A 12271-nucleotide genomic window follows, 5' to 3' on the forward strand; every position below is an offset into this window, starting at 1 on the left:
ATAATAACACACTACCGTACCGCACCAAGGCGATGCGGTACGGTAGTGTGTTTTGCTTTATCCTGAACGCAGCTATTTTTTATCTATGGTCTACTGTCAAGTCTTGAGTGATGACGTTTCTTTGAGGCAGTGGTGAAAACATCGATTTATAAAAAATAGAAAATTACGGCAATCACCAAAGGAAGTCTTTGTTTTAATTATTGACACTTTCTTTTAATAATTGAAAAATGTAAGTACAATTTGAAAGTTTTAGATATTCCTGGGCCCTGGGCCATATGTAGCATTTAGTAACTATATTTGTTTTACTAAATCAATCACTGTGACAAGCCTTGTATACGCCTTTTATTGTGTCTAGTAAACCTATCTTCCTTTTGTGTTAGTGCTTTAAGTTTTTCAGGAAATACGACTTAAATAATTATTTTATGTACAACACTTCAGTAAGTTTTATGCACAAAATGCAGTATATATCGAAGTAATAATGTGTTTTATATAACTAGACTTACAATGAAATAAAACTTATATTGGTTAGGAAATCTTATTAAGCAACTAGAACCTAGGATATTACATGGTTACGTTTTCCGACTTTATGTTTACATGGTCGGTAATAAAGTAATGAGAGTAATAAGTATTTCCTCAGACTCATCTAGTGCTTCATTAAATTTGGCTGCCTTACAGCCTTTACTGTTTGATAACTTATGATACTTATGATATTTCTTCTTATAATTAATTGTCAAAATGTACCACTAGTATTTTTTGACTAAGTACATAATAGTGCCAATAAAGTGAACAAGCAAAATTTAAAAACTTCTAATAAAAACACAAATGTTTGTTTGAACCCTTTTAAGGTATTCAGAAGGATGTTGTATTACTGGCTTACTACACTTTTGATGGTACAGACACCTGCAATAATATGTTAATCTTCAAAGGCTGCAAATATATGTGACATGCTCTTATGGTTCTACAAATAAGATACATTCAGATATTTTTGCTGCCTTCATTGTTTAACATATTATTGCAGGTGACTATTTATATACATAAGATATTTTGCAAGTGATAATATTTTGCAACTTTTTGTATTAGGGCTTGATAACACTTTGATTAGTACACTTATAATAGTTATAATATAAGGATCCAAAAAGAAAAAAGGTGGTTCTCTCATCTTAGGTCATAAAAATAGAAAAAGTGATGAACTTTAAATTTGTAAAAAGCTTTATAAACATGAATCTTTTGAAGTATGTGGAGTACAAGATTAGTGTTTAGTAGTAAATGTATGAACTCACACTAAAAATTAATCAATGTTTAAGCAGACTCTTAGTGTAACTTGACCCTAATGTTTAGTATACATATGGAACATAATCAAGTACTCATTTCAACTTACGGACCATGGCCATAAAAAAAAACATTAAATTGTTAAGATATTGATTATCTTGAAACCAGCAATTCCATTAATTTTTCTGTCTTTTCTGCTAACTAACACATTCAAAGGCTTTTTTCTTCTTCTGTTGGCCATTATGATGTAATATTTCTGTTTTCAGCAAGATGACATCAGGACCGTACAATTATTCTTATATATTCAAATATATAATAATTGGAGATATGGGAGTTGGCAAATCATGCCTGTTGCATCAGTTCACAGAGAAAAAATGTAAGTGTAGCTCATGGTATAATAATATACTCCGCCTGGTACTCTCTTCCCGTCTATTCGTGGTCACGTGACTGACACAAGCCTACATCATCATGTGACAGCGCTATATGATAATATGCGATAGCACTATACAAGGTGGCAATGTTTTTGTGACGTAGGCTTGTGTCACTCTGGGAAGAGAAGACCATGTTTTATTAGACTGTAGCTTAGGATTGCAGTGCTAATAATATATTATCTAATATTCTTTGGTATAAGTTTATAATATACCTTTGTTAATTTCTTTTAGTCATCCTAACCATGTCAACTGCAAAGGCATGTACTTAGTTTTCTTTTGTTGCAGTTATGGCTGACTGCCCTCATACAATTGGTGTTGAGTTTGGCACCCGGATAATTGAAGTAGCGGGACAAAAAATCAAATTACAAATATGGGACACAGCTGGACAAGAGAGGTTCAGAGCTGTCACTCGCTCTTATTACAGAGGAGCTGCTGGGGCACTTATGGTGTATGATATAACGAGAAGGTAAGAAAGACCCGTTTTTTGGGCGAAGAACCCACGTAGCGGAGTGGCACGGCGGAAGCGCGGTGCGAAACCTTGCATCACGATGTAGGCAATCTGCCTAGTCTATGCACACCACGCCGCGCCTCTGTCCACCGCAGCGGCACCGCGTGCTTGGTCGATGCGGATCACCTACACGGCGATACAATATCAGGTGACCAAAAAAGTTCGTGCGGTTTTAGGCGGCGCTCACTATAGAGACATGTTTGAACTTGTTGCGATTCCTAGCGCCCAATATTTAGTGTCAATATAACATGCACGGACTCGTCAGTATATTGATGCGCTCTATTTTGTTAACACGCTGTTCATAAGTAAATTATTTTTGTCTAAAATGTCAGTTAATACTAATGTGATTCGGGCTTGTTTGCTATACGAATTTAAACTCGGCACCAAGGCTGCAGAGGCATCTCGTAAAATATGTACGGCATTCGGTGAAGATGCAGTATCAGAACATACTGCACAAAAGTGGTTTAAAAAGTTCTTGTCTGGTGACGAGTCGCTTGAAGATTTACCTCGTTCGGGAAGACCCTCTGTTATTGACAATCAAGAATTACGGGCTGCCATTGAAAACGACACTAAGTTAACTTGCCAGGAACTTTCGCAAATGTTTGGTGTTAGTCATGAAACAATTCGTTTGCACTTACATCAGTTAGGTAAATCTTGGAAGTTAAGTAAATGGGTCCCTCATGAATTATCGGATGAACACAGGTGTCATCGAGTATCAGTTTGTTCAGCATTGCTTTCGCGCTATAAAACTGAGCCGTTTTTGGACAGTCTGCTTACAGCTGATGAAAAATGGATTATGTACAATAATACAAAACGAACTCATCATTGGTTGTCCGCAAACCAACCAGTACCACATGTACCGAAGACGCCAATTCATTGCCGGAAGATCATGCTTTGTGTATGGTGGACTGCTGCTGGTATAGTACACTACGAGTTTCTTCCCGAGGGTCAAACTATTACTGCTAAACTCTACTCGATGCAGCTTGAGCAAGTACACAAATCGTTACTTCAGAAGCAGCCTGGACTAGTTAACCGGAATAAAGTAATATTTTTGCAAGATAACGCTAGGCCACACGTTGCCAAGCTCACTCTGGAAAAAATTAATGATTTAAAATGGGAGTTACTACCCCACCCTCCGTATTCTCCGGATATGTCTCCAACGGATTTTCACCTTTTCTTGGCTTTAGATAATCATGTGATAGATAAAAAATTTCGAAATCAAGTTGAGATCGAAGAGGAGGTTGCCAATTTAGTCGCTTCAAAAAATAAAAGCTTTTACAAGGACGGGATGTATAAACTTGTATGTATCTCGTTGGGAAAGAGTTCTAGAATGCGAGGGTGCTTATATAAATGAATAAATTGTTTTATAAATAAATCTACAAGACTTTGATTTTTACCATAAAAACCGCACGAACTTTTTTGGTCACCTGATACTTGACGTCGCGCCACCGTCGTTCACGCCGCTTAGCTGTGCCACTCTGCTGCGTGGGTTCTTCGCCTTAAAGTATAACTCATGAACCTACACACTTATTTTATGCATTAAAGTAACTGTCTGGTAAGTGACAAGTAATTTGTAAACATTTAATTAATGTTGTATATAATGTTTCGATTTCACAATATGTTGCCATATGATTAAATAAATAAATTTATGCATTTTACGTTCAGGTCCACTTACAATCATTTGAGCAGCTGGCTAACGGACACACGTAATTTGACCAACCCGAGCACTGTGATATTCTTGATCGGCAACAAGTCCGACTTGGACGGCCAGAGAGACGTAACATATGAGGAAGCCAAACAATTTGCTGATGAAAATGGCCTCATGTTTGTAGAAGCAAGTGCCAAAACGTAAGTACATATTAACTTTTCTGATTAAATTTTCTCGAACGCGAACTAGTAGTTCGCCCCGAACTGAGAACTCGCGGATTCTAAACATTCATTTTAGAAAATCAATGTGGGCGAACTTAGTGAACCCCATTTTGTATTAATAGCCCTATGGGACATGCGTCTGCATCGGCGGCCGGCCGGAGTCAACTGCTTTTTTTTACATGGAAAACAGAGTCGGCCGGATAAATCCGGCCCTATCTTTACCCTAGTGTAAGACGCGCGCGGGCGCCGCGCACGTATTTACGGCATTTACGCAGCTGTTAGAGCGAGATAGAAAACGCGCCTGTGTGACTGAGCCTTTAGTCGGGGTGCTGTACTTATACATATATAGGGGCCTTCCCAAGCGGATCTTTGTATTAGTAAAGTGCGAGCAGTCGCGACTCGCGTCTATTGGCGCGGAATGTATGTAGGTACACCAAGCTCCATCTTAGAATCTTTACGCCAACTGCTGGTTATAAACTGACTCTTGCTAATGTTGTCCACAGTGGCCAGAACGTGGAGGAGGCATTCTTGGAGACCGCTAAAAAGATATATCAGAGTATTCAAGACGGCAGGCTGGACTTGAACGCCGCGGAGTCGGGCGTGCAGCACAAGCCCGCGTCGCCGGGCCGCCCGCTGGCCGCGCCGCCCGCCGCCAAGGACAACTGCGCCTGCTAACTGGCCACGAGCGACTGGGTCAGAAACGTTCGGGAAAATATGGGTCTTTTCTGCGGACATTACGAAAGTTAACGGTTTGCGTAGGTACCTACAAATTTTAAAAAGTATGTTTTAAGATGCCTAGAAGGTAAACTACGAAAATTAGGCTTTAAAGTCCGTTTATTTTATGATATCTACAGGAAAGACGCTTAACTTCGGCTCATACTAAAAAAGTTTTTGACCCGTGTACTCGTGACACGGCCAGCGGCCCGGAACCCACTCTTCGACCGTCTCGACAAGGCTAGTTTGCTTGGTGTGGAATCGACTTATCTTTATGAAACGTCCGAAAAACTTAAGGCGCCACAAGAAACAAAAATGAAACCTCCGCTAAAAGTTGTAGCTAGTACTAGCGCCCGCCCCGGCTTCGCACGGGTTAACAAATTATACATCTAAACCTTCCTCAAGAATCGCTCTATTGATAGGTGAAAACCACATGAAAATCCGTTCAGTAATTTTTGAGTTTATCGCGAACAAACACACAAACAGACAGACGCGGCGGCGGGGGACTTTGTTTTATAAGGTATAGTGATAATGCGATGCAGTGGATGCGTAAAATATGCGTCCATGTATTTTTGTGAAATTGATTTCAAATTGGCTAGCCTATTTTAAAGATTACCACAGCATAGTCATTTGGTACTGATTGACAATACTTTTATAACTGAGCAATCTGATTTTAAAGTTCATTTCAAAAAGAAATATTGTGGTAGAATAGTTTTGGTTTTTGTACGGGAGTGGCGTATCTGTTCAAGTATTATGTAATTTGTAATATGTGTCACGAGTGGCAGCCAGTGGGTACATCTCCACACTTTAGTGTGCACTAATGCTTTCGGGATATCATACTTTAATCGATAAGTTAACTAGAGTATTTAAAATAATAATATATAAGATTTTAAATAAGAGTATTACCGAGTCCCATTCTGCTTCTACTTATTTACATTCCAAATCAATCACTGGTTTATGGTGCATTACTTTAGAACAAAAGGGGTTTTCATATTTTTTCATTCATCTGAAGCCAGAAGGCAAAGTTGTCAGAAAGTGATTCATATAGGTTGATAATGTTTACTGTTTACCCATTTTTAATTTTTGTGTATATAATACTTGTGTGCTGTATTAATTTATTTATTCAACCGTGTACATGAACAGAAGTAAGAAACACTAATTATTAAACATAACATTGTTTATATTGAATGTTAGTTATCTTGACAAAAAGTTAGCCAATCATGTAATTTATCCGAACCAAAATCATAATATTCATGAAATTGTTTTAAGGCTGAGAGTCATCATCGGAATGTTGTAACTCGTTATTATGTTATTACGGTATTAAGCGGAAGACTAATTGTTATGGCGAAACAAAATTATTACATTATTTATGTTCCCTTTTGTAGTTTATCGAGAGAACTGGATGATAAATAGCAAAGAAAACTTCACTGGTAAAGTTCCTCTTCTCCGGCGAAAGATATGGGGGCCCACCACGAACTCCGAAATTCTAAGTTTTCTTGAGCTTCAGGAGTGACAGAAAGAGAAATACATAAACTCCGAATTCCAAAGTTCGCGCTAGACCACTAAAGCGGAATAGTTCAAGGCTACAAGCATTATGATACAAGTGCGAAAATTAAAAAATTACCTATTCGCACGTTTTACAGTACATATGGCCCTTTAAATTTTCGACATAGGCACGTGAAGTGCTAATTACCGCACTAGTGTAGTTATATCATAATTACAGTAAAATTTTATATGATCAGCGAGAAAATTACTGACTGCCTATGTTATCATCATCTTATCACTAAATGTTTCTATGAAGAAACTTCTAGCTCCGCCTCGCCCTCTAGGAGGAAATGTATCATTACTATCATAAGGTATACCTAGCTATTGAAATTTAACCAAGGGTGTGCAATATTCACAAGTTTAGTGTACCTACGTTTAATAACTTGAGTGGTACATGAAAATGATCACAAATACCTATTTTAGATAACGATAGATTTCTGATCGAATTATAAAGTACCTAACACACGTGTGTGTAAGTTGAGCTAATACTAATAGCCTATACATTCAAAAAATAAAGTACATATATATACATAGTATATTTCCGACTGCATTAAGCATTAAACCTATTATGTTAGATATGTGAACCATGTATATTGATTATTTTCAAACCCGCTAGGCCGTTACAGGATAAATTAACCGAAATCTAAAAATGCGTTTATCCATAATTAGTATAAGGTAAGGTGGAGAAGAGTATCACCGGGGCAAGACAAACACTTGTATGGAATCCTCATACTGTTTGTCTTGTCCCGAGCAAAATAAACTATGTTCGTCTTACCCCACCTTACCTTAGTCACGTTTTAGATTTATGTACCTACTCTAATGGTTTTTCGTCCTTTAATATGCACTTATTTTTGTCAACAAAATGTTTTACACTAGTTAATCAGTTATTTTCGTCTAATACAATTTCATAGATAAGTAGCTTAGGTACCTAGTAGGTACTACCTACGACATATTATGTGTAACTAACGTGTTAAATAAATATTATTTGTACAGTGTATACTTTGTTCTTTTCCTCTTTCTGATATTGATATTAGGGCATATTAGGGAAACAGGATAAATAATTCCGTAAAATTTAAATAAATCTCTTTAATTTTACTTTAAGAACAATGTTAGTTTGTTTCGCTTTCTTTATTTTCCAAAAGGGCCCCTAATTCTTATATCCCCAAGGGCCTTATCATAGTTTAAGGCGGCCTTGTTATACCTATAATTAAAAAATATTTCATTTGGCATTTTCCAAAGTAAATAACAAAGGCAGTTTGTATGGCAAATTTTGGGCTTTATCGACTAGCCAATAAGGTCTACCCACCAGGGCGTGGCGGATGGCTACCGGGCTGGATTGATTTAGCTTTACGTATACCTACTACGTCTGTGCCAAGTGAATTCATCCGATAATTCCGATACCAAAATTTGCACGTCCCATACATTGGGTGACACTACTTCCCTCAGTATTAAGGCCCCATTCGCACGACAGCTTTTTCAACGCGCGTTAAAAAAGCGTTTGAATGACACAAATGGATAACCTATGTATAGCTGGTCAAGCAGGATCTTGTCAGTAGAAAAAGGCGGCAAATTTGAAAAATGTAGGCGCGAAGGGATATCGTCCCATAGAAAATTTGAATTTCGCGCCTTTTTTTACTGACAAGATTTGCTTGACCAGCTATATATTCACACGACAGCTGTGGCGCTTTTTATCAAGCGTTGTTGGATTTTCGACTTTAAGCCTTGGTCATTAAATCGAGTTTAGAGTGCGGACAGATTCAAGCGCTTTTTTAACGCGCGTTGAATAAGCTGTCGTGCGAATGGGGGCTAAACGTAACTAGGGGATACACTGACCATATTTTTTATTGTATTTTAGTTTTATGCGTATGAAAGCTCACAGCTTTGGCTCACAGGCATGTCACTGAACGGTGGCTGGTACGGGTCGTGTCAGTAAACTGGACACTTTTGGTAAAGCAGTGGCACAACCAGTTGGACATAGCGGTTGGACCACGAGTCGGGAGCGAATATAAGTCCTAAAAGATTTTTAACTTTATACACTAGAGTATATCATGAATGATGCCGTCGCCTCGTTACCATACACTATATTTATTTTACTCATGTTTGAAAGGCTGCAATTAATTTACCTATACCATTGGGCTCCATTGCCTTATATAAGTTCGTTGGTGCGCAAATGGCTTTGGGCACATTTTCGTTGGTGCGCATGTTCGCTTGGCATTATATGAAAGGGCATAGGCACTTTGAAATCTTTGTTGGTTTCTCCCTTCAATAAGTGCCTCCCCATCACATAAGGCTCCATTAATTTATTACGTAAGAAGATTTAGGGAGGAGGGTGGTCGAATATGTATTATCTTATTTTTCTTATAAGGGGAAGGGTTTACGTTCTCAGTATTGACGTAAGAACCACAGTAAGAACATAAAGATAATAAAACTTTCTAAAAATATTTTTTTTTAATAAACACGGGTCAGCTTATTCTTATTTTTTTCTTAGATAGGGGAGGGAGGGGGTAAAAAAGGGGGGTTTTAGGCGCCATTCATTTATTACGTAAGACGATTTATGCCAGGTCTTACGTAATAAATGAACTTAAAACCTACGACTTACAGCGCAACGTGGCAGGCCACGTGCGCGGGTCGAGCTCAGTCAGACAGGGCGCGCAATGAGACAACTTCTTTGTATAGATTAAGGCTTATATTGCTTTAGCCACCTAATTAGTTTTATGGCTTGGGTCTGGGGACATACATTTTTAACTCACTCCCAGAAAGGTGGAACTTTTATACGTAAAAAGGTTTTACTTGTTAGTAAATTCTTTGAGGTATCCTGTACTGAGGGCCTACCGCGAACCACGTTCGACGTGTTGCCTCTCTGTCACACTTACGAACGTATTTACAAGTGCGACAGAGAGGCAAGACGTCGAACGAGGTTCGCGGTAGGCCCTCTGGAACAGCATTCTCTACCGTATATTTGTAATAAGATATTAAATAAAATCACAGCTAGTGTCGAAGTTGTATTTCTATAAAAGAGAAATCAGGGACTTTGCATTTCATTATATCCTCAGTATTTTGGTAAATTTAGAACTTACATAATAGTTAAAATACAAATTATATGTTTACATGGAATGAAAACTAAATGCATGTACTAAGTAGTTATGTTCTAAATACCACTTCCCATTTACAATACTGTATTTAAAACATTGAAGTAATGCATGTAGCTTGTATTATTTATCTTCACAATTTTGTATTGTTACACATTGCTATTTCATATTATCCTTACAGTATGACGCAATTTTGCTCAATTCAATAACTACATATTAATTACATAATTAAATAATTGATATCAAACTACACCTATTCAAACATCATCTATAGTGGGCAACCAAAATGCCATATTAGTACATGCGGATGCTAGCATCATAAATTTGGGGTTGAACTGAACACACTGTATAGGGGCTGGATGATCACCATTCAGGACACACACTTTGTACCCTGTGTCTGCATTCCACACATGAACTCGCCCATCTGTAGACCCACTGAATATGTACTGGGAGTCAGGGCTGAAGGATGCTTCAATGGGAATGCCTTTGTTGTTTAGATGCCCCGTAAATGTTTGTAGTGGTGTGCCATGGTAAGCATCCACTAATCTAATAATTGATCCATTTGTGCTTATCAGCATGGTCTTTCCATCCCGGGAAAATTTTAATCCTGTCCAATCACATTCTTTTTCTTGGTTTAGTTTGAATGTCACAAAAGGACCTTTGTCAAATGATCTCAGGTCATATAATTTAATGCTCTCTGAGTTGACTCCAGCTGCAAATATTAGACCTTCAGGATCGTAGGCAGCCACAGGTCGTCCTGATAAGTGCATCAGTCCTTGACAATTTGGTGAACGCAGATCCCATAAACGCAATGTTTTGTCTAAGGACCCTGATAAGAATGTGTCTTCCACTGGTGACAAACATAGGGTCACAACTTTTTTGGTGTGGCCTGGAAAGTATCTGATGTACTTGTTGTCGTGAAGAGAAAGATATCGGATGGTGTCGTCAACTTTAGTGGAACTGTGGATTGCAGTATTTTTAGCGTGTGTGAAGTGTATTAAGTCAACTCCATATTTTTTACTGTTTACCGTTATCATTTGAGTGCCTTTTTCACAATCATAAATAACGATCTGATCATCTTCACTGCACGATATTAACGTCTCTCCACTCGGTGAAAAATCTATACTGTTTATTTTGTCTGTATTTTCCCTGAACACCTTAGCGACCTTAAAACTCCGTACGACTGGATCGACTAGTTTCATCATTTGTAACAGATTCTCGTAACCAGGTTTTGTTAAAACGCCTTCTTTAAAAGAATGTAAAAATTGCAAAAGCTTCTGTTTTGAGAATTCAATACAAATTTTAAAGCATCTTTGTAGCGCACACCACTTTTGATTGACACTTAATATTTCCACAGGTAAAGTAACGAAAACAGTCTTTGTATTTGTACGAAACAAAATTTTTCAAGCACATTATCAGCTTAGCCAACTTAGCAAACAAAACTCTCTGCACGCTTGGGTCTATGGGCTGCTATCTCCTCAATATGGCCGAATGAGATATGTAGTTCAATCACAGGCGCTCATGGAAAAAAAAAACACTTGGGAATCAAAATGGACGGAGTGTAATGGCGTTCGTAATTGTTACATAGTGGTGCGAGTTTTACTGCAGTTTTAAGAGTTGAATCTCATTAATACGTTAGAAAACAGTTAAAGGCTTTGCCCTTGTAGTATTACACAGTAGCTGGCTTTATTCTATAGGCATTTTAATTGATCCCAGTTTCTTAGAATATGGTATCCATTTTGTGATCACAGATCAACCTTGTTGTGTGGCGTTTTCGGTAAGTACTAGCTTAATAGATTATGTTATTTTATGAGAATTATCGAAAATTATAAAGTATAGATACTTTTTGGCTATATTAATATGCAGTCGGCTTTTGCTTATACGGAGCATCATCTTACACTATAACTATCTACGTATAACTGTAGCTTTCCTTACCTTTGTTACCTTTCTAATGCACTCATTTCTGGACATATAGAATTAAATATACATCTCCATGTTCTTGCGTTACAAATGATTGTAGTTGAAGCTACTTAAATTATATAATGCTAGTTATTCGAATTTAACTTAAGTATATATATATGTATATAAAATAATTACATGCCCATAAAATTACAGGAATTAAGAAAGTAAGCCAGCTTGTATTTTGTTCTAATACAATATATGTATGCATTTTTGTCGTTTATGTGTTCATGTTTTTTATACTGGAAAAAATTAAAAAGAATCTTAATTTTATGTTAACTTACTGACTATTCTTACTAAATAAGGTTTTTTAAGCTTGAATTTACGGTTCCCTGATTTTATTATTCAAGACCCAGGAACATGCTGTATACCCGAAGGAAAAAGTTATATCGCTATATGTTTTTACATCATAAGCGTATAGCTTTTCCCCTTGGTCATACAAGCTAGGATGCATCTATGAAGACAGAAATCAAGAGAATTGTTAGATGTTTCCCGGGATTAGCAAGTAGTGATATTAAGAGGTAAGTAATATTAATAATAAATATAGGAATTTTTACATTTATATATTAGTTTATGAAAATTTTTCCATTGTGCTTTTTTGTGGTTATTGATATTTTTTTAAAGAATTTTAAAATTCTGTTTTGTCGTCTATGGGAAAATATGACAATATTTATTACCACAATCATAGTATAATTGCCCTAATTGTAATTATAATCAATCAGAAAATGTAAATATAGATTATTTATAATATAAATGATTTGATGTCATGTTTATGTAATTAAAAAAAAATTTGATTACTTCAACCCTTTAAAAAACTAAAGGTTTTTTTTTTTAAAAACATTTCAAGCCTTCAGCATATGAAAAACAATTATAAATACAAATAGATA

General features: G+C 36.8%; 3 protein-coding genes across 7 annotated transcripts in view; 2 read left to right on the plus strand and 1 right to left on the minus strand.

Annotated features, from left to right (window-relative positions):
* The first annotated feature begins 95 nt into the window (after positions 1-95).
* On the plus strand, positions 96-7331 carry LOC134663675 (ras-related protein Rab-14). The gene is made up of 5 exons (XM_063520119.1): positions 96-229; positions 1536-1645; positions 1986-2166; positions 3874-4056; positions 4581-7331. The coding sequence occupies exons 2-5, from the start codon at positions 1540-1542 to the stop codon at positions 4750-4752; spliced, it is 642 nt and encodes a 213-aa protein (XP_063376189.1). The 5' UTR covers positions 96-229; positions 1536-1539; the 3' UTR covers positions 4753-7331.
* Positions 7332-9325: 1994 nt separating this feature from the next.
* On the minus strand, positions 9326-10778 carry LOC134663711 (WD repeat-containing protein 82). Its single transcript, XM_063520167.1, has one exon. The coding sequence runs from the start codon at positions 10628-10630 to the stop codon at positions 9683-9685; it is 948 nt and encodes a 315-aa protein (XP_063376237.1). The 5' UTR covers positions 10631-10778; the 3' UTR covers positions 9326-9682.
* Positions 10779-10948: 170 nt separating this feature from the next.
* LOC134663691 (chromodomain-helicase-DNA-binding protein 9) overlaps positions 10949-12271 on the plus strand; it is a 275973-nt gene continuing 274650 nt past the window's right edge. For all 5 annotated transcript variants that reach the window (XR_010098167.1, XM_063520135.1, XM_063520136.1 and 2 more), the window contains exon 1: positions 10949-11202. The gene's annotated coding sequence lies outside the window, so the exon portion shown is untranslated. The remainder of the gene's footprint in view (positions 11203-12271) is intronic.

Source organism: Cydia fagiglandana, chromosome 4 (assembly GCF_963556715.1).
Source record: "Cydia fagiglandana chromosome 4, ilCydFagi1.1, whole genome shotgun sequence".
Taxonomy (NCBI): domain Eukaryota; kingdom Metazoa; phylum Arthropoda; class Insecta; order Lepidoptera; family Tortricidae; genus Cydia; species Cydia fagiglandana.